At 42.8% G+C, this 22,842-nt stretch overlaps 1 protein-coding gene across 1 annotated transcript; it reads right to left on the bottom strand.

The window, feature by feature from the left end:
* Positions 1–1,515: 1,515 nt before the first annotated feature.
* On the bottom strand, positions 1,516–11,863 carry SNTN (sentan, cilia apical structure protein). Its single transcript, XM_058173526.1, has 4 exons — positions 11,681–11,863; positions 6,821–6,855; positions 3,543–3,682; positions 1,516–2,517 (listed from the first exon to the last, which is right to left on the bottom strand). Exons 1-4 carry the CDS (start codon positions 11,776–11,778, stop codon positions 2,359–2,361), a joined length of 432 nt encoding a protein of 143 aa, XP_058029509.1. The 5' UTR covers positions 11,779–11,863; the 3' UTR covers positions 1,516–2,358.
* Positions 11,864–22,842: the final 10,979 nt, after the last annotated feature.

The raw sequence follows: 22,842 nt of genomic DNA, 5'->3' as shown, positions 1-22,842 counted from the left end.
GGATCAGTTAATCGAAGAAGAGCACATTAGTGAGTTTCAGATCTCTTTACAATACTTTAATTGCACTCACACAATTAGTTTCTCTTTCTTCCCACAAAATAAATTGCTGTGGGGGGAGGGGAGAAGCATATGATAGCAAATCTCTAAATTGTAAGCTTATCTTTTGCACCTGAATCTGTTTCAAAATAAATAATATAAAGATTGCCCATCTTAATGTCTGCTGTCCTTGGTATATCAACTTGTAGCCTAAGTATCTGAACATAAGATTTTTATGAAAACATTTTCCCATTAATTTAGACACTTTTCCTCACACTTTATTTCTTCATCTTGGCTAGAGACTTGTAGCAATCCCAGATGTTTAAGATTAGCTTTTTTATTGACAGCCAAAACAAAGCAATAAGAAATGAAAAAGTCTAATCATGTCAATGATGCCGAAGAACATCAAGTGGGATTTCAGTTACAAACTTAAATTCATTTCAAAAACTACATTCTGTCCATCATTTGAATAGATTAAACTGGTTCCTAAGTCTACTTACAAAGTATTGCACTTTTTAGTTCTTAGAGAGTATGCATAGGACAACAGCTGCACAGTGTAGGCCTGCATAGTTTTATGCATTGTTCTTACTGTGTTTTGAAGAAAGTCAGAACCTACCCCTCCAGAAGAATGGAATGATTTGGGAAATATTAAAAAGGCAGAATATTATATTTCCCCAAAGGACAAATGGACAAACATGCTCTTAAAGACAGAAAGCAGACTCAGTCTTTCTTAATAGCCCCCAGCAGATATTTTGTGCCCATTAAGAAAGACTGGGACAGCCTATTCAGAAACCAGCCCCAGGTTCCCTGCCCCAAGCAGAAACTGAGGAGGCCAGTTTTTTTTAATGCAGATTTGGTAATCCATTCAGAAAGACTGGGTCAAGATAGAAACTCAGATAAGCAACAAACAAAAGGTTGACAAAATTAGCTCAGACAAATACCTAGCATTTGCATTTCCTCTTTTGCCTATAGAGCCAGCTATGACCCCTGCATGACCCCCATAGGAATCTGACAACAGCCAATAGACTATTAAAGGACATGTTTTTACACAGGAACAGGAAGCTCTAATACAAAGCCCAAAGAAGGTATAAACCCCACCCCACTGTCAACTCCATTTTGTCAGCTGCACCAGAACCACAAACCCTGGTGGTTCTATTCATCATTAAACCATCTTTCCAATCAGCCTCCATGTTTCCAGGGTCTCTTTCCCAGCTTGGAACTGAACCAGATGGATTTTTCTTACAACAGTTTGCTAGAGCTTAATTCAGAGTAAATGTGCTTTGGAGTGTAATAGCTAGAAGCAGAACGACCCAAAAATTCCTTTGGAATTGAACATTTGATCTTTGATTAAAATTGATGCAGGATTGAAATATGTATCTTTTATCTATGCTCTCTTGCTCAAAAAGGAATCAATCAAGAAGAATCAAGTTCTTTAAGATAGAATTTTCCAGTTTTTTTTTTAAAGAAATAGTTTTATTATTTTATTGATGTTTTAATTACAGTAGCTTAATGGAGCTTGGAATAATCAAATCAAAGTTACTAGGAATAAATAGTATAATCTTCCTTTAAATTTAGACATAAACCATTATTGAATGTCAGCTTTTCAATCCTGAAAGTTTCCTAAAGTTAGTTAAAATTACTGTAGGTAAAACTCCTTAAAAGCCAATGTGAAATTCATTCAGTATAGCTATCAAGGGCATTGAACAATTATACTTCGCTAGTATGAATTTAGGCCTTTCCAGATTGAAATTCCTGGTTTGAATTATCATCTGTACAACAGAAGAAGGTGATCAACTACTGGTATCTTTGTGTAAACAAATTAATCGATATTTAAGGCATCATATACATCATCAGGTATCTTCTCCATAGTCATTCCTTGTATAAATGGAAAGATATGTTTCTACCAGTCACTGGCTGTGGCTAAAAACCTTTATTTTTATGAGATATCTGGAATTGGGGCAGGAAATTATTCTCCCCATAGCTGTTATTGTACAATATGGCTGTATCTAGACCACAGTCTGAATTTTGCAGATGGATTTGTTCGTTAACATTTCACTTAATAATCAAACTTCATCTAGCACAATATTTTGCAGAATTTAGAAGCATTCCTTTTCAAAGTGTGCTCTTCTTCTCAGAAACGGACAACTAATCTATTTTTGTACCTTTGTTGCCCAAAGAGCTACTTGGTCTATAATATTGATTTATTGATAGATATTAATAATGTCCCAAATAATTTTATCTGGAATAGTAATGTTCCCTAAAGCACTTTAAAAATCCAACCTCCCCCCTTCCCAACCCAGTCTGTTTAATTGACATTCTTAATCATTTAGATTTTTGCACATTTTGAATCTCTTGCCGCAGATCAGACATCAAGGTGAGACTAACCACGTGAACCATAAAATCTTCAAAATCGATTTTGTCATTCTTGTTCTCATCAAGAGCAGACATCATTTCCTGATACTTTGGTTTGGTTTCTTGACCCTGTGAAGGAATGTGAATAGTTTTTTTTTAAAATAGCAAAATATGGACATGAGTTCCATCATTCTTATTAAGGAAAGGAATCCACCCACAAAATGTGTTTTTAAGGATGACTACAAAAATTAAGATTCTGGTTGGAGAGATTGGCCATATTTCCTCATAGTTCACTAAACAAGATAACAGTAAGCAATTACATATTCAGAGAAAATCTTTGCATGCCATAATGAAACCTCAAGGTCACTAATTTAACATTATTTCATCAGAACTGCCAGGTTCAGAAAAAGCAAGAATCTTAAATCAAATTGTTAGTTGATTTAACTGAAAATTCCTGAGTCATTGTTAGTTTCCAAATTGAAAATTCCTGATCTGAAGAAAAGAGGGCACGTAATTATATTTCTGATTTGTTTGTAGACAATGTGAGCAGTGGTGGGTTTCAACATTTTTTTACTACCGGTTCTGTGGGTGTGGCTTGGTGGGTGTGGCAGAGGAAGCATACTGTAAAATCTCCATTCCCACCCTACTCCAGGGGAAGGTTACTGCAAAAATCCCCATTTCCTCCCGATCAGATGGGAATTGGGAGGCAGAGAATAGATGGGGGTGGGGCCAGTCAAAAAATTTACTATCGGTTCTCCGAACTAGTCAAAATTTCTGCTACTGGTTCTCCAGAACTGGTCAAAACTTGCTGAAACCCACCTCTGAATGTGAGCCAAAAGCTGTTTGGCTAAATGTGAGTCCTTCTCCTGACTGGGACAGTTGCTCTCCAGCATCAATTTCTAGAAGGTTGTTGGCTTGTGGTTAAGACAGATAATCATCTCCTTAGCTGCACTCACTTCACTTTCTCTGTCCTGAATATTCCCACATTCTCATTGGACTTGCAGGTATGTATGAAATCACTTTTTCTGTGATGCTTAAAAGGATGTTTTTATATAGGATCTCTACTCATCTGAAGGTTCTATGAAATTTCAGAGAGTGATCCCTTCCAGACATCATTGTTAGATGTTGTAATGGAATAAGAGGTCTAGTCTTACCTGTATAAAATGCATAAACTGAATTAGGAGCAGCTTCTTAGCTTCACATTTGCTGAGTTTGCCCTCAGCATCTGCTGCATTATCGTAAATCAAGGTTGCTGTAGCCACAGCTTTTTCTAGATCAGAGCTTTTTCCTAGACCTGAGATGGGATGGGGAGAAACAAAAATATATGGAAGATGACAAATCAATAGAAGTCTACAGGACTGAATACAGCACTGACACGGTGACAGGAAGGAAGAAGCTAAGAGAGATTCCAGCTCTGAGGGACCATCCACATTGAATTGTCTGATATCTTACAATTTCATGATAAAATAATTGTTAGTTTAATGAACATTTCTAAACTCTGGGAGAAGACATGGAGGCCTAGAACAGAATAGAATAGAATTTTTTATTGGCCAAGTGTGATTGGACACACAAGGAATTTGTCTTGGTGCATATGCTTTCAGCGTACATAAAAGAAAAGATACGTTCATCAAGAATCATAAAGTACAACACTTAATGATAGTCATAGGTTACAAATAAGCAATCAGGAAACAGTATCAATATAAATCGTAAGGATACAAGCAACAAAGTTACGTGAACTACATGAAACTAGATTTTAGACACCGACACCTGCAAATTATAGTGGTAAATCTTACAGATATCCCTCCTTCTATTCTACGTATAGGTAGGGTATTCTCCAACTTGGAAGATGAGATTAGATGCTAAAATCAGGGCAATTTGGAGAGAAGTTAGTGAGTTAGTAGAATTAAGTCAGGACCCAGACCTGAGTTAATCCCACTGAGGATCCAAATTGTTGGGGGCAATATGCTGACTCTGTAAACTGCTTAGAGCATGCTGTAAAAGCACTGTGAAACGGTATATAAGTCTAAGTGCTATTGCTATTACAGAAGGGTGTATAGATTACAGGTAAGACCTGGCTATCGAAAAAAAAATGCAAGTGTCTGACTTCATCTGAAGCTCTAGAGGTTTTTTTTTTGTTTACATTTATATCCCGCCCTTCTCCGAAGACTCAGGGCGGCTTACAGTGTATAAGGCAATAGTCTCATTCTATTTGTATATTTTTTTACAAAGTCAACTTATTGCCCCCCCAACAATCTGGGTCCTCATTTTACCTACCTTATAAAGGATGGAAGGCTGAGTCAACCTTGGGCGGGGCTTGAACCTGCAGTAATTGCAGGCTACTGTGTTCTAATAACAGGCTTCTTAACAGCCTGAGCTATCCCGGCCCCATTTAGGTTGCTAAATAAAGACTCACACAGCACTGGGTACCAAGTTAAGGAGATACACTAGAGAAGCAGAGGCCAAGAAGGTAAATGTCCTATTCTCCAAGCAACCATCCAAGGTGTACCCCCAATTGCAGTGCAACAACAGAGTAACAGCTGAGCCACCAAGATCAGAAACTGAACAGTACTGGAAGAACATATGGGAGAAAGAGAAGACACATAATATCAGTGCAAAGTGACTGCAACACCAGAGGGCAGACCACAGCAATCTCCAAAATCAGAACCAATCACCATCACAGTAGCAGACATCCAAAAGCAGAACATGAAGAGCTGAACAACACTTGATCCTCATCTACTGGCTAAAAAAAATCATCTGCAGTGCACAAATGCCTTGTAGCATATCTGAACCAGCTGGTAGCAGCAGGTTCCCACCCAATCTGGCTAATATAAGGAAAGACAGTGTTGATCATGAAAGATTCCCACAAGAAACAGCACTGGCCAACTACTGGCCAATAACCTGCCTCCCCACAACATGAAAAGTCCTGTCATGCATCACAGCTGCCAAGCTGCAGGATTATATGGGCCACTACATGAGCACAACTCTGAAGGGCATTGGAAATAACACCAGAGGCTCAAAACACTCATAGTACATAGATGGAACAGTCACCCAAGATTCAGAGTCTAGACAAACCAATCTGAGCACAGTCTGAATTGACTACAGGAAAGCTTATGGTTTAATACTGCAAACATGGAATGGTGAATGCCTGGTGCTTTATCAAATCAACAGGACACTAAGGATCTTCCTCAAGAACTCAATGGGACTGTGGAAGGCAACACTGGAAGTCAACTCAAGGCAACTCACTCAAATGGCCATCAAGTGCAGCATATAGTGAGATACTGCACGGTCCCTAATGTTGTTTTTCATACACTTGAACCCCCACCCTCAGATAATTACAAGATAATTATATGAATGCAAGTTCAAGAATGGAACTACCACAGTGGTGGGATTCAGCCAGTTCGTACCACTTCGGGAGAACCAGTTGTTAACTTTCTAAGCAGTTTGGCAAACTGGTTGTTGGAAGAAATCATTAGGGCAGAGAACCAGTTGTTAAATTACTTGAGTCCCACCACCAAACTACCATAGTCACCACCTCTGCATGGATGGCATCAATCTGTATGTTAAGAGTGAATGAGACATTGACTTGCTGATCTACAGTGAGAACACTGGGGTATCATTCAGACTGTAGAAGTCTGACCAGATGATGGTCAACAGAGGGAAGGTAGTTATGACTGATGTGATGAAGCACCAGAGAGCCACACAGCAGACATAAAGACCAGTTACTAGTACCTTGGCATCCCAGAATCACTTGGGAATCACAATGAGGAGGCAAGGAAAACAGCACCATCCAAATATCACCAAAGGATAAGAACCAGCTCAATGGGAAGAAAAAGATCCAGGCCATCGACACATATGCCCTGCCAATCATCAGATACACTGACATTATAGTGAACTGACCAGAGCAGGATTTGGAAACTACCAATGTGAAGACCCAGAAGCTCCTCACAAAATACAGATGTTTCCATCCCAATATCCAGAAAATGTACATCACACAGAAAGAGAGCAGCCAGGGTCTGGTAAGTGTTGAAGCCATTCTTCTGGATGAAACCCAAAGTATCCAGGAGTACATCAGTATGGTGGCTGCTGAGCTGCTGAGGAAGCAACAGACATGGGGGAAAGTCTAAGAGAGGAAGTGCCATGGCAAGACGAGACTGTTAACAGTGACATATGGCTTGGCAATGAAGTTGTTATAGTAAGCTAATTGCACTCCTGCCATGGATTTCAGGAGAATTGCATTGCTCAGTACTGACGTTAGACAGGGAAAAGTTTGCAGGAAGAAATAAAATCCCCACAAGAATTGATGGAACATTTCATTCTGGAAGAGCAATGATGTATACTTTGCATAGAGGGTGACCACAATGCAATTCCTAGGTTTAATAGTGTCACCTAACTAGAGATGGACAGAGGAGAAAAATAGCGTACATTACCTTACCCTTTATAGAAGCCAACTGCTTGGAAATTGGAACACTGAAAACGAAGCAGAGAGAGCTTGACTCACGTATCTCACTATTAAATTTGGTTACAAATTGCTTTTTTAAAATTACTTTCTTTCATGAGGCATGAACATCATATTAATTACAGTAGGTTTTCAAAATTTCTTATAAATAAAAAAAAAAGTGCCTTGAGTCTTTGGTGGGGGAGAAATGATAATAAACAAATACAAAATACTAGTTCAGGTAATTTCATTCCACTCCATTGAAAAATGCAGGCTTTCCATTTACTTTACAATGCAAGCATGTGTTTTTGTAATTGGTGAGATTTATCTAGCATTCCAGCTTCAGTTAAGGTGTCAAATTTGCGACCTGAGGGCCAGATGCGTCATGTGCTGGCCACGCCCACCCCGAGTTTAGCAAAAGGGGGAAAAGTTGCGATATGTCATGTGACGACAATGTGCCGCTGTGGGTTTGACACCTCTGAGTTAAGGCCTGAATGATTTATTTGGAGAGGGTCTTTCTCTCATCCAAACCTATTTCTGACAACGATTTCACAAATTCTCTGTGCGTGTGGAGAAAATCTCTGTGTAGTGCTTTGCTGAGTATTGTGTGGAATTTTGCAATAAATAGCACTTCATGAAAATGGACCTGTTCTCCTTCTCCAGGATAGCTTTCCGCAGACTTTATGGGCATTACGGAGACCTGGTTGGGCACAGAAGGGAGTGTACCCTGGTTGAACTGTGCCCTCCAGGTTTCTGTGCATTCCATCAGCCGAGGGCCCAGGGTAGGGGTGGGGGGGTGGCGGTTGTGATTAGAGAAAGTCTGGAGCCGAGGGAGTCCACTGTTCCTCAGATAGCTGGCTGTGAATCCCTCCTTGTGAAGTGGGGCCATCGAAATCAGATGGGGTTGTTGATCACGTACCTGGCTCCTTGCTGCGTGGCTACAGCCCTACCTGAGCTACTGGAGGTGCTTGCTGGCGTGGCGGTTGAGATTCCCAGACTTTTGGTCTTGGGAGATTTCAACTTGCCATCGGCCGGCCTGTCATCAACAGTGGTTCAGGAGTTCCAGGCCTCCATGACGGCCTTGGACCTGATTCAAGTAACTGATGGCCCTACACACATCAGGGGAGGCGTGCTAGACTTGATTTTTATCTCTGGTCAGTGGGTAAATGATCTGGATTTAGGAGATATAGTGAAAGAACCGTTGTCATGGTCAGATCATTTTCTCCTTCGCCTAGACTTTCAAACCGCTGCTCACCACCGCAGGGAGACGGAGCCGATGCGTTGGTTCCGTCCCAGGCACCTGATGGACCCGGAGAGGTTCCTGACGGAGCTTGGGCCGTTTCCTGAGGATCTTACCCACGGCACGACTGAAGAACTGGTTGCGGCTTGGGAACGGGCCGCGGCTGGGGCTTTGGACCATGTCGTGCCTTTGCGGCCTCTGACCCGGCGTAGATCTCAATTGGCTCCCTGGTTCTCCGGGGAGCTGAGAGAGATGAAACGCCGAAGAAGACGCCTAGAGAGTGTTTGGAGGTCCAGCCGTTCCGAGGCTGATCGGACACTAGTGAGGTCCTTTACTAGGACCTACCTAGTGGCAATGAGGGAGGCGAAGCGTTCCTACGTTTCCACCCTCATTGCATCGGCAGATAACCGCCCGGCCACCCTGTTTCGGGTGACCCGTTCCCTCCTTCAACAGGAGGGACGGGATGACCCCCTGCAGGGACGAGCCGAGGAGTTTAACGGTTATCTATACGATAAAATCGTTCAGCTTCGTGATGGCTTGGACCATGATTGCGATGATTCAGCCGAGGTGGCAGAGACTCGTCTTGTTGAGGTTATTTGGGATGAGTTTGATTCTGTGGCTCTCGAGGACGTGGACAGGTTGCTGGGGAGGTTGCATGCAACTACGTGTTTACTGGACCCGTGTCCTTCCTGGTTAGTACTGGCTGCTCAGGAAGTGACACGAGGCTGGCTCCAGGGGATTATAAATGCTTCTTTGGTTGAAGGGGTTTTCCCCGCCGCCTTGAAGGAGGCGGTGGTGAGACCTCTCCTGAAGAAGCCTTCCCTGGACCCAGCTATTTTGGGAAATTATCGTCCAGTCCGAATAGGTTGTAAACAAATGCTTTTAAAAGGTAAAAAAAGGCTCTGAGGATCACAGCTGTGGCGTGCAATCATTGGAGCCTTTTTTTTATGGGGGTGGGGGTGGGGGAATCCGTTTTTGCTCCCAGCAGGCTTCCCTGAAACCTGCTAGGCAACAAAATGGTGTGTGTGTGGGTGGTTCGTTTTTGAGAGAGAGAGAGAGAAAGAAAGGAGGGAGGGAGGCAGGGAAGGAAGGAAGGAAGGAAGGAAGGAAGGAAGGAAGGAAGGAAGGAAGGAAGGAAGGAGGGAGGGAAGGAGAGCCGAGAGGAAAGAAGGAATAAAAACCTGGCACTAGACATAACTTCAGAGGATAATCCAGGGCTGGAAGGGACCTGGAAGTCATCTAGTCTAACCCTGTTCCAGCAGGACATTGTTAGTGAGTTTCTGTCTTTTGATCCCTCAGTCACATGGTTACATAGACACGCCCACTCAGTCACATGACCCACCAAGCCACACCCACCAAGCCATGCCCACAGAATCGGTAGCAAAAAAATTAGATTTCACCCCTGGCCAGACCTGTTTTCCAGGATGGGAGATAGTAGCTGGCACCAAGTATGACACAAATTCAATATAAGGAGGGGCAGATAACCAAGGAACATGGAAGTCTGCTAGGCAAGCAAATATACCTTCTTCTGGTTGAATGAAACAAATGTTTCATAAAGTATGAAAGTAGGTTTTTAAAACTTAGGTTTAAGCATAGTTTTGGATTTGGGTTTAAAGCTAAATTGAGATGTGTTGAAATCACATTAGAAGCTTCTAGTTCCTTCTGGTAAGCATGCCAGAGGACAAAGACCAAGTGAAGGTTCAGTCTTGCATTGATGCATCATACTTATCTTTTCACTGTCTGATTTATATTTGTTCCTTACTGTGAAAAAAAAATATGAAAAATTGTTCTTTGATTGCCGCATCATATATTGCCTACAATTGCAATAGGGTTTGAAGGCAGGACTGAACAGCTACAGTCCCATTTTTTGCAGCCTCTGCATCTATTTTATTTATTTATTTATTTATTTTATTTATTTTGTCACACAGTATATATAAGCATAAGCATGAAATAATTATACAATATATAAGCATATATGTATGAGTATGTAATGAGTATGTAATAACTATATTAATTGGATATAACGAAAGGAAACAATAGGACAGGAAGGATAGGCACGTTTGTGCTCTTATGTACGCCCCTTACACCCCTCTTAGGAATGGGGTGAGGTCAATAGTAGACAGTTTTTGGTTGAAGCTTTGGGGATTTTGGGAAGAGACCACAGAGTCAGGTAGTGTATTCCAAGCACTAACAACTCTGTTACTGAAGTCATATTTTCTACAATCAAGATTGGAGCAGTTAACATTAAGCTTAAATCTATTGTGTGCTCGTGTATTGTTGCAATTGAAGATGAAGTAGTCTTTGACAGGAAGGACATTGTAATAGATGATTCTATGAGTTAAACTCAGGTCATGTCGAAGGCGGCGGAGTTCTAAGTTTTCTAAACCCAGGATTTTAAGTCTGGTGGCATAAGGGATTTTGTTGTATTCAGAGGAGTGGAGAACTCTTCTTGTAAAATATTTCTGGACACGTTCAATTGTATTGATGTCAGAAATCTCCTAAATTTGTATTCCAAAATTCATCAGTCAATCATTAAGTTTTTCATTTCTTGATTTAAAGGGGGGGGGGGACAAACTAGGTGCCTTAAACCTCTGCTATATTTAACATCCCAATTTTGTATTTGTATAAAACTCTTCCCTCCCCTAAAAGCCCTAAAAAGAAGGTGGAAAATTTCAGCCCAACCCGCTCTACTTGATGGATTATCATTGGGGGAAGCTTATCCCTTGAAGACATAAAAATATTAGCTACATAGGTGAGAGGAGTGACACGTGTTTTGGACAAGACCCAGTTTGAGTGAATGCAGCCAACAAAATGCTTCCTCTTCCATGTTTCCTTTGGATTTTTTTCTTCAACTTCTCTTCTTTAACATTGAATAAAAATGATCTGGTCGATGGCCAAGTAGCTGTGTTGGTTCTAGTCTGCACTTGTATGCAGTTCAACAAGACCAAACATATTAGGTCAGCTCAAATTTCAGACGAGAGTATGGGTTACAAACATGAAAAAAACCAGGCATTTTTTTAAAAAAAAGCTGAAGGGTTCATCTTTAAAAATTAATGAAAAGTATAATCAGTTGGGGGAAAAAATTCTTAATAATCAGAGCAGGTTTGCAGTAGGGCCAACTATTTAAAGTGTTGGTGAGCTCTCCTTCACTGGGTGTGTTCAAACAGAAGCTGAAATCTGTCTGATGAGTATATTTAAATATGGAATTCCTTTACTGCCCATGGAGTTAAACCCCTAATGGGGAGGGAGCTTCCAACTTCTTTTCTTTTTGGTTTTTACCCCAGGTGTATTACTTTAGAAGTCACTCAAGACAGCGCACGTACCTAATATTCTTTCCCCCTCCTATTTTTTCCACAGCAACATCCCTGTGAGGTGGGTTGGTCTGAGAGACAGAGTGACTGGCCCAAAGTTATCCGGTTGGTGTTTATGCCTACTTTTATGATAATAAGTACTTTGGGGCTAAATTACTAGGAACTCATAAAAACCCATCCACACATTCTGAAAGCTTGGTCCTCTTCTCTCATTTAAAAACATATGCAATGAATATACAAATCAAATAGAGGAAGCACGTGAGGTTCCCAGAGAGGGGAAAAAAATTGCACTTGAGTCTCACTTACCGTTTGAGTGTTTTCTTGGAAACTTTGGTTGAAGAAACATCATTTGAATGATCTAGAGAATATGAGGTAGTCTCAGTGCTAGAGGTACAGCCACACATCCTTTCCAGCAGCTTGGCTACTACTGTTTATGATCTCTAGGCAACTGAAGGACTGGCAAACTGGCAAACAGAAACCTTTGTGCTGGGAAGGCAGGACAGTCATGGAAATGTTCCCTGCTCATTGGGTTGCTGTAAATAAATCAGTCAGAGAGGAAATGCCAGAAATCAAGAGGAGCTGTGTGACACCCAAAACTTAAGATGTTTTTACATCATGGACAAAGTGCCTTTTAAAGTGCACTTTTTTGCATAGTGCAGGGATATTTCTGAATATTAATTCAGGGTTTAAAATACAGGAGGAAATGGAATCCACATAACACACAATATATAATAAATATAATGCATTTGCATTGCATTTCCTATCTGGAAATTCATTATATCCTAAACACGCTTGCCTGGGAAGAAATCCATTAACTTGAAGGAAGGTTGTTTGTGCTTCAAGTCAGTTTTGGCTTCGGGCATGTAGATACACAACCATGTAGTTTTCTTAGCAACATTTTCAGAAGTGGTTTCCCTTTGCCAAGAGATTAGAAGGCCATTTGTCAGAAATGGTGTAGGGCCATAATGGAGAACCTATGGCATGCATGCCAAAAGTCTCTCTGGGTAGGTGCTGTGACTCCAGCCCCTGAACCTGGCCCCATGCCCAAAAGTGACTCAGTAAATGAGGGGGAAGGGCTGGTAAGGCTTACCTCGGGAGCACCAATTCCTGTGGCTCGGCTCCAGGAGCCAGAACCAGACCAGTCGGAGGACGTAATGAAACTGTCATCTCCTGATTCCTCTCTTCCCAAGGCTACGCCTTTAGACCCAGCTGATAATAATAATCAAGCTTGGCTTGACCCGCGCTTCACAAGATTAGAGAGGCGGCATCATCAAAAGGAAGGATGGGACAGGAGCCCCACCCCACAGGATATATAAGGAGCTTTGGGACTGCTCTCGCTCCATGGGAAGCAAAAGTTTAGCTGAACCGTTTCAAAAAGAGCTGAAAATCTTGCTACTGAGTCATTTGTTTGAACTTTGGCAGGCAGTTGCGATTTCTCTGCCAGGACTGATAAGAGCTGTGAATCCACTGGTTGAAGGCCAGCTCATGAGTCTGAAGTGGGGAAGGAGACATGTCGTGTCCCACTCCTTCGCTGACAGCTGGGTCGGGTAAGTCCGTATCAGGTGTGCCTCTGCAGCTCTGCCAAAGTCCTATCAGAGTTCTCAAGGCAGGCAGGAGACCAGGAAGTGACTTCAGCAATCCAAGTTAGACTTTGCCTGACTCAGAGAATGCCAGAAAGCAGATCCTTTATATAGGCCATGGGGTGTGGCTCCATGACTCAGCACTTATCCAGGCCTGCCCCTCCCTTCCTTTTGCTGACGTCGCCTATCAATTCTCCGGAAGCGAGGATCTCTCCAGGCTCCAGCTGTTGGTAATTCACATTCCTCAGGCTCACATGCTGTGAGGGAGGGGGAGGGGTCTAGTTGCTCCATTTGCCTGGGCATGGTGCCAGGACTGGGGGCTGAAGGCACGTCAGGCCCTTCATCTTGTTCGGCCTGTCTGGGCATGGTGCCAGGGCTGGGGCCTGGAGGCATGCCAGGACATTCCTCAGCATTCAGCAGGAGATAAGAGGGACCCAGCTGCGGGGAAAGCGAGCGAGACACAACAAGACAGAACAGTAGGCCAGCTGTCGCCTGTTGCTCTTCAGGGTTCTGGCATGTACATGTGCACTGGCCAGCTGGTTTTCGCATGCACAGGAGCACCAGAAACATATTCCCTGCACGTGCCGGGAGCTGAGCTTCTGGTTTCCAGCGTGCACATGCGTGCCAGCCATCAGGTCTTCATACATGCATGTACCAGAAACCGGAAGACCAGATGACCGGCACGCATGTGCATGCCAGAAACCGGAAGCTCAGTTTCCTGGCATGCGCATGCATGCCAGGGAACTGCTCTTCCCAGTTTTTGGCGCTCCCCCCCACGTGCGTACATATGCTCCCGTTTTGGCACTCAGTGCCGAAAAGGTTTACCAACACTGGTGTAGGGTCTCCTGCTTGGCGGGGGGTTGGATTAGAGGACCTACAAGGTCCCTTCCAACTCTGTTAATCTGTAATTTGCCTTCTTCCTGAGAGAACGAGTGGTTGTTCCAAGGTTACCCAGCTAGCTTTGTGTCTAAAGCAGGACTAGACTGTCTCTTGGTTTCCACTCCAAATTAGCCGTCTCAGATGAATATATATATAAAATAAGCCTTGCAGGATCATCTAATTCAATGTCCTGTACCACTTAATAGCTGACCAGTTGTTTCCAGGAAAGCCATACACACAGACAGTTGAGTGATAACTTTCTTTTCACTATTGTATGCCTAGCTAGTTTCCAAGCACACGATCCCTTTTTAATATATATATATATATCGTCTACATTGATGGCTTTCACTGCCATTCATTGGATGGCTGCCAATCGCAGAGTTAGACCACACATTGTGCAAAGAAGTAATTTCTACTATAGATTGGAATCTCTTTGCATTTAGCTTTACTGGTGACCTTGAATTTGAACATTAAACACAAATTAAAAATGGCCTCTGGTTTCATTTTTCCACATCATAAGTATGTTGTGGTTGTATATGCAGTATGTATTTATAATAGATTTATATGGTTGCTCATCTCAAATAGATGACTCTGACCAGCTAATTAGGCAGGCAGGGAGGGAGGCAGGCATATAAAACAGGGGTCTCCAACCTTGGTCCCTTTAAGACTTGTGCACTTCAACTCCCAGAGTTCCTCAGCCAGCTTTGCTGGCTGAGGGACTCTGGGAGTTGAAGTCCACAAGTCTTAAAGGGACCAAGGTTGGAGACCCCTGATATAAAACATACACGCAAATACCAAAATAGAAAGATAGCACCTGGACAAGAATCACAAACTATTTGCCTATATACTGTTTTTATCTCCCCTTTCTTCCTGCTGCTGAATTTTCTTAATAACTTTGGTGAGGGACATTGTTTTTGTGGTTTTTTTTAAAAAATGTATGTGTTGCCACTAGCTTTATGTTTGTTGATAATCTCAGAGTGTTGATGAAACAAAACTTATCTTTGTAAAACCCACGTTGTTCCTTTTACAATGTCAATAATTCTTCTATATGGTTCATTATTTTTCTTTATAATAGTTTTGTAAAGCAATTTTATTGAAAAGAGTTAGTGGATTAGATAGTTTTCCTTATTTTGTTCAATTGCCAATCTTAAATTATGTCAACCGTTGCATATTTTTAGCAGAAGATGGAGAATTTTGCCTGGTTCTGTTTGGGGTTGATATTAGTGAGACCTGTGTATCTATCAGTTTTTATTTTTCAGTTTGGTTTGCAACTTCATTTTTCTGTTAAAAAAATATATGTTAACGGCAACAATTTAGCTTTAACTGAATAGTTCACTGAAGCATCAGAGTCGGTGATCTCAGTATCTTGGACAAAACTTGACCAGTGAACTGCAAAAGAAACCTCTTTGAATTGCCATCTTTCATGCAACAGAAGAGGTTATTAAAGATATGGACAATTATTTACATTTAATTAAGTTTAATGTTTGCCCAGCTCTCTTCTTTATCCTGCATCTGCTTAGATTGTGGAGTGCTATACTGGGCATGACATTTGAAATCATACAATAATTTTGTCTGGTAAAGTCAGTAAACACTCAGCTCCATCCAGTTGCCCTGACTTTACCCCGAATTAAGGGATGACAGGGTCCTAAGAAGGAAATCTTTTATCAGAGTTGTATTAAAGCAGAGGTCTCCAACCTGGGCCACTTTCAGCCTGGCGGACTTCAGCTCCCAGAATTCCCCAGCCAGCTGGCTGGGGGATTCTGGGAGCTGAAGTCCGCCAGGCTGAAAGTGGCCCAGGTTGGAGACCCCTCTATTAAAGTTTGTAGACATTTAGCATAGCTCACCTGTTTCATTTACATTGGTTAAATTAACCATTTAGTTGTGTCTGACTCTTGGCAACTTTATAGGCTAGTGCTTTCCATGCGATCCTGTCAAGCACAGAATCCTTTCAATTGTTATAAATATTAATTATATTTACCATCTTTCTCTCTCTTTCTCTCTCTCTCTTCCTCCAAATGGCTGGGATTCAGGTGGCATAAACATTTGTTATTTATAAAATTATAATATTTATAAAAATATTATCACATACCGTACTATATTATATGATAATATAATTATACTTGTATATATTTCTGTATATTATGCATTTATAATATAATTAGTTTATATATTACTGCATATAATACATATAGCAATAGCACTTAGACCTATATACCGCTTCATAATGCTTTTACAGCCCTCTCTAAGCGGTTTACAAAGGCAGCCTATTGCCTCCAACAATCTGGGTCCTTATTTTATCCACCTGGGAAGGATAAAAGGCTGAGTTAACCTTGAGCCTGGTGAGATTTGAACTGCCAAATTGCAGGCAGCTGGCAGACAGCTGAAGTAGCCTGAAGTACTGCATTCTAACCACTGCACCACCACGGTGTGTGTGTGTGTGTGTGTGTGTGTGTGTGTACACACACACACATACATAAGGGGACATGGTGGCTCAGTGGCTAAGATGCTGAGCTTGTTCAGCGGTTTGAATCCCTAGTGCACATAAAAAGTGCCAGTAGAAAAATAGAGACCACCTTTGGTGGGAAGGTAACAGTGTTCCGTGCACCTTTGCCGTTGAGTTATGCTGGCCATATGACCATAGAGACGTCTTCGGACAGCACTGGCTCTTTGGCTTTGAAATGGAGATGAGCACCGCCCCCTAGAGTTGGGAACGTCTAGCACGTATGTGTGAGGGAAACCTTTACCTTTACTTTACCTTTACCTTTACACAAACATACATACATATATACATATACAGAGGGGAGAGAGAGAGAGAGGGGGGGGGGAGGGAGGGAGAAAACACTATACTATATAATATATGTTATATTTATAAAATTAGAGCCACCTATGGCCACCTATGGCCTAAAAATGCCTAATTTTAAACTATATTATGAAGCAGTAGCCCTTTCAGTAATAAGTGACTGGTTTAATTTAACGGAGGAAAGAATTTTGAACATAGAAGGTTATGACTTGTTATATGGATGGCATGCGTATTTATTTTATGAAAAAAAAGTGGATAGGGCTTTTAAGAATCATGTGTTGAGAAGTGCTCTTTTGCGGGCCTGGAAAAAATATGCTTATAAACTAGACTATAAGATTCCTATATGGACGAGCCCCAGACATGCAATAGAGAATATAAATATAGAACAGAAACAGGAAATGATTACTTATAAAGAACTTTTGTATGCTGAAGGAGGTAGATTGCAATTAAAATCATTACAGGTATTAAATGAAGAAGGGAGGAATTATACTTGGTTTCAATATGGGCAACTAAGTGCTAGATGGAAAGAAGATCAAAAAATTGGTATAATGCAAAGGGAGGAAAATTTAATAAAGCAAATTAGAAATCAGACCCAGGAGCATATAAAGAGATTGTATAATGTGTTGCTTGAAATAGATTCGGAAAAGGATTTGGTAAAGGACTGTATGATAAAATGGGCACAGAATATTCAGGAACCAATAATGTTGGAAACATGGGAGAAAATCTGGGTTAGAAATGTTAAGTTTACACAAGCACAGAATTTAAGGAAAATTTTTATAAGATGTTTTATAGATGGCACTTAGATCCCAAAAAATTATCATGTATGTATCCTGATATCCAAGCGAAATGTTGGAGGTGTGACTGTGATGACGCTACATATTTTCATATTTGGTGGACTTGCAAGAAAATTAAGGCCTTTTGGATAAGAATTTGGTGGATTATTCAAAATGTCCTGAAGAAGAAGATAAAGTTCCTGCCGCAATTTTTCCTTTTGGGAATTATAACGGATTGTACAGGGATTGAGACTAAATTGATTCTGAATTTAATAACAGCAGCAAGGCTGTTGATTGGACAATATTGGAAGAAAAAAGAGTTACCTACAATAGAAGAATGGATATTGAAAGTTACTAATTTGGCTGAGATGGCTAAAATCTCAGCCTTTTTAAAAGACAATACGCAGGAAAGATATTTAATTGAATGGAAAAAATGGATTGATTATTTACAAAACAGATATCAGATTAAGAAATATCAGATTGCCTTTGAATAATTAGGAAGTATTATTTTATTGGGGGTTGGGAAATGAAAAGATTTGGATAAGGTTAATTGGATAGAAGGGAAAATTTTACTCTATGTTTGGTTTATGTATAACAATACCTTGTGATTGACCCGGGAAGCCGGGGGAGGGAGGGAAGGGGTTTTGGGGGAAAGGGGGGGAATGTTTTTGTTTGTTAAAACTTTTTCAATAAAAAATAATAATAAAAAAATAAAATTAGAGCCACCTTTGGCAAAATGGGCAGCATACAGTTCTGATAAATGATAAATGATAAATAAACAAACAAACAAACAAACAAACAAACAAACAAACAAACAAACAAACAATCTCCATCAATCTATCATCTTTATCTAACATTGCTGAAAGTTGGGTCACCATCAGGACTGAGTCTACAAGTTGCTGCAGACGTCAGAGCAGATATAAATGTTGACAAACTTCATCCCTCCTCCCAATTTTCTTGGACTATTTATTTTTTGCAGATTCTAGGAAAATATGGCCCTTTCCTCCCCCCCCCCTTCATTTTAGTGCTGATCTTTCTACACATCGCCTCCCTTGCTGTAATTGTTCTTAGATTTCTGGTGCCTTCTTTAGGGAAAGCCTATGGGGGGGAAAAAGACAGCGTATAATTGCAGTGTCATTGTCAACACGCTTGTAGTCCGTGTTCATTAGCCCTTCAATTAATACCTAGAAATTATATGGAAATATAATGGAGCTGCTCTCAGCTTGAAAACAAGAGAAGGTTTTGTCATTAAGGGTGAGAGGTGGATTTTCCCCTCATTTGAATCCTGTAACAAAGCACTCAGAGCTTTATAACTGAGTTGGCGTCAGATGACATGCTACTGAGAAGGTCTGAGTCATTCTCAAAAACCCAAGTTATCCTCTCAGCTGAGAAATGACCTCTCAGCGTTGCATGGCCATTCAGAATAACAGAAAAACAGAGCTGGAAGGGATCTTGGAGGTCTTCCAGTCCAACCCCCTGCTCAGGCAGAAAACCCTATATCATTTCAGACAAATGGTTGTCCAACCTTTTCTTAAAAACCCACGACTTCTGGAGGAAAGTTGTTCCACTGATTAATTGTTCCAATTGTCATGGATTTTCTCCTTAGTTCTAGGTTGTTTCTCTCCTTTATTAGTTTCCATCCATCGCTTCTTGTCTTGCCTTCTGGTGCTTTGGAGAATAGCTTGACTCCCTCTTCTTTGTGGCAGCCCCTGAGATATTGGAACACTGCTATCATGTCTCCCCTAGTCCTTCTTTTTATTAAACTAGACATACCCAGTTCCAGCAACCGTTCTTCATGTTTTAGCCTTCAGTCCCCTAATCATCTTTGTTGCTCTCCTCTGAACTCTTTCTAGAGTCTCAACATCTTTTTTATATTGTGGCGACCAAAACTGGATGCCAGTATTCCAAGTGTGGTCTTACCAAGACACTACAAGTAGTCCACAACTTACAACAGTTCATTTGGTGACTGTTAAAAGTTACAATGGAACTGAAAAAGGTGGCTTATGGTCATTTTATACATGACCATTGCAGCATCCTATGGTCATTTGATCAAAATTCAGATCTTGGGAACTGTTCATATTTATGATGGCTGGAATGTCTCGGGATAATCACCTTGTGTGACCTTCTGACAAGCCAAAGTCAATGGGGAAGCCAAATTCAGCTGACGATACGCAGCTGTACTTTTCCATCCCGGGCCACCCCAACGAAGCTGTCGAAGTGCTATCCCGGTGCCTGGAAGCCGTACGGGTCTGGATGGGGAGAAACAGACTCAAGCTCAATCCCTCCAAGATGGAGTGGCTGTTGATGCCGGCACCCCGGTACCCCGGGCTGACTGTTGGGGGCGAGTCATTGGCCCCAACAGAAATGGTGTACAACTTGGGCGTTCTTCTGGATGGATGGCTGTCGTTTGAAGACCATTTGGCGGCCGTCTCCAGGAGAGCTTTTTACCAGGTCCGCCTGGTTCGCCAGTTGCGCCCCTTCCTTGACCGGGATGCCTTATGCACGGTCACTCACGCTCTTGTCACTTCTCGTCTGGATTATTGCAATGCTCTCTACATGGGGCTACCCCTGAAGTGCACTCAGAGGCTTCAGTTAGTTCAGAATGCAGCTGCGCGGGTGATTGAGGGAGCCACACGTTGCTCCCGTGTAACACCGCTCCTGCGCAGTCTGCACTGGCTACCTGTGGTCTTTCGGGTGCGCTTCAAGGTGTTGGTTACCACCTTTAAAGTGCTCCATGGCTTAGGGCCCGCCTGCTGTTACCTTATGCCTCCCACCGACCCGTACGCTCACACAGAGAGGGTCTTCTCAGGATGCCGTCCGCCAAGCAATGTCGGCTGGCGGCCCCCAGGGGAAGGACCTTCTCTGTTGGAGCACCTACCCTCTGGAACGAACTTCCCCCTGGTTTGTGTCAATTACTTGACCTTCGGACCTTTCGCCGTGAATTGAAAATGCACTTGTTTATCCAAGCAGGACTGGCTTAATTTTTTAAACTTTTTGAATTTTAATAATTTTAATTGGGGTATTTTTATGAATTTTATGGGTCAAATTTGACGGTTTTAAATTTTTGGCCATTTATAGAATATGTTATTTTAATTTCGTTTTAATTTGTATATTGTACTGTTTTTAATTTGGCTGTACCGAGTCCTTCGGGAGAAGGGCGGTATAAAAATCTAAATAATAAATAAATAATAAATAAAATTCACGTAACAACTGGGTTATAATCCTATACTAGGACCTACCTAGTGGCACTGAGGGAAGCGAGGCGTTGCTACGCCTCCTCCCTCATTGCGTCGGCAGATAACCGCCCAGCTGCCCTGTTTCGGGTGACCCGCTCCCTCCTTCACCAGGGGGAGCGGGATGACCCGTTGCAGGGACGTGCTGAGGAGTTTAACGGTTATCTATACGATAAAATCGTTCAGCTGAAGGACGGTCTGGACCAAGATTGCAGCGATTCGGACGGGACGTCTGAGGGCGGTCTTGGTGATGTTGTGTGGGATGAGTTTGACCCGGTGACTCCCGAGGACATGGACAGGTTGCTGGGTAGATTGAATGCCACCACATGTTTACTGGACCCGTGCCCCTCCTGGCTGGTGCTGGCCACTCAGGAGGTGACACGAGGCTGGCTCCAGGGGATTACGAGTGCTTCTTTGTTGGAGGAGTCTTTCCGGCCGCCTTGAAAGAGGCGGTGGTGAGGCCCTCCTCAAGAAGCCTTCCTTGGACCCGCTGTTTTAGGTAATTATCGTCCAGTCTCCAACCCGCCGCGGCGAAGGTTGTAGAGAGTATGGTGGCATATCAGTTTCCTTCACCTGGAGGAAACTGTCTATCTGGACCTGCTCCAGTCCGGCTTCCGGCCCGGTTACAGCACTGAGACGGCTTTGGTCGCGTTGGTGGATGATCTCTGGAGGGCCAGGGATAGGGGTTATTCCTCTGCCCTGGTCCTATTAGACCTCTCAGCGGCTTTCGATACCATCGACCATGGTATCCTGCTGCGCCGGTTGGGGGGATTGGGAGTGGGAGGCACCGTTTATCGGTGGTTCTCCTCCTATCTCTCCGGCCGGTCGCAGACGGTGTTGACGGGGGGGCAGAGGTCGACCCCGCGGCGCCTCACTTGTGGGGTGCCGCAGGGGTCGATTCTCTCGCCCCTTTTGTTCAACATCTATATGAAGCCGCTGGGTGAGATCATCAGTGGCTTCGGTGTGAGGTACCAGCTGTACGCTGATGACACCCAGCTGTACTTTTCCACACCGGGCCACCCCAATGAAGCCATTGAAGTGCTGTCCCGGTGTCTGGAGGCCGTACGGGTCTGGATGGGGAGGAACAGGCTCAAGCTCAATCCCTCCAAGACGGAGTGGCTGTGGATGCAGCATCCCGGTACAGTCAGCTGAGTCCGCGGCTGACTGGCGGGAGGGAGTCATTGCCCCCGATGGAGAGGGTGCGCAATTTGGGCGTTCTCCTGAATGAACGGCTGTCTTTTGAAGACCATTTGACGGCCGTCTCCAGGAGAGCTTTCCACCAGGTTCGCCTGGTGCACCAATTGCGCCTTTCTGACCGGGATGCCTTGTGCACAGTCACTCACGCCCTTGTGACGCCTCGCCTGGATTACTGCAATGCTCTCTACATGGGGCTCCCTTGAGGGGCATCCGGAGGCTACAGTTAGTCAGAATGCAGCTGCTGGTGATTGAGGGAGCCCTCGTGGCTCCCGAGTGACACCTATCCTGCGCCGGCTGCACTGGCTACCTGTGGCCTTCCGGGTGCGCTTCAAGGTGTTGGTGAATGTCTTTAAAGCGCTCCATGGCATAGGGCCGGGATACTTACGGGAGCGCCTGCTGCTATCGAATACCTCTCACCGACCGTGCGCTCTCACAGAGAGGGGCTCCTCAGGGTGCCGTCGCGCGACAGTGTCGTCTGGCGACGCCCAGGAAGGGCCTTCTCTGTGGGGCTCCGCCCTCTGGAACGAACTCCCCCCAGGACTTCGTCAACTTCCGGACCTCCGAACCTTTCGCCGCGAGCTTAAAACCTACTTATTCATCTGCGCTGGACTGGGTTAGTGTTTTAATGGGTTTTAATGGGTTTTTAGCTCCAAATTTTAATCCTGGCCAATTTTAATAAGTTTTTTAATTGTATTTTAATTTGTATTTATTGTATTGTATTTTTTACCTGGCTGTGAACCGCCCTGAGTCCTTCGGGAGAAGGGCGGTATACAAATTTAAATAATAAATAAATAAATAAATACTAAATTAACAGCTGCAGTGATTCACTTAATGTCGCAGGAAAAGTCATAAAATATGGCAAAATTCACTTAACAAATGTCTCGTTTAGCAAAAAAAATAAAATTAGGCTCTATTATGGCTGTAAGTTGAGGACTTTCTATATAAAATAGTAATACTTCATGTGAACTTGATTCTGTCCCACTGTTAATATAGTCTAGGGCTGCAT

This window comes from Ahaetulla prasina, chromosome 2 (genome assembly GCF_028640845.1).
Source record: "Ahaetulla prasina isolate Xishuangbanna chromosome 2, ASM2864084v1, whole genome shotgun sequence".
Lineage (NCBI taxonomy): Eukaryota > Metazoa > Chordata > Lepidosauria > Squamata > Colubridae > Ahaetulla > Ahaetulla prasina.
This window is presented reverse-complemented; position numbering and strand designations above follow the sequence as displayed.

Coding starts and splice junctions, on each gene's coding strand:
- SNTN (XM_058173526.1), bottom strand. CDS start 11,778: ATGTGTGGCTGTACCTCTAGCACTGAGACTACCTCATATTCTCTAGAT. Junction 6,856..11,680: donor TCCAAGAAAACACTCAAACG/GTAAGTGAGACT, acceptor CTTCGTTTTCAG/TGTTCCAATTTCCAAGCAGT. Junction 3,683..6,820: donor GCAGTTGGCTTCTATAAAGG/GTAAGGTAATGT, acceptor ATCCCATCTCAG/GTCTAGGAAAAAGCTCTGAT.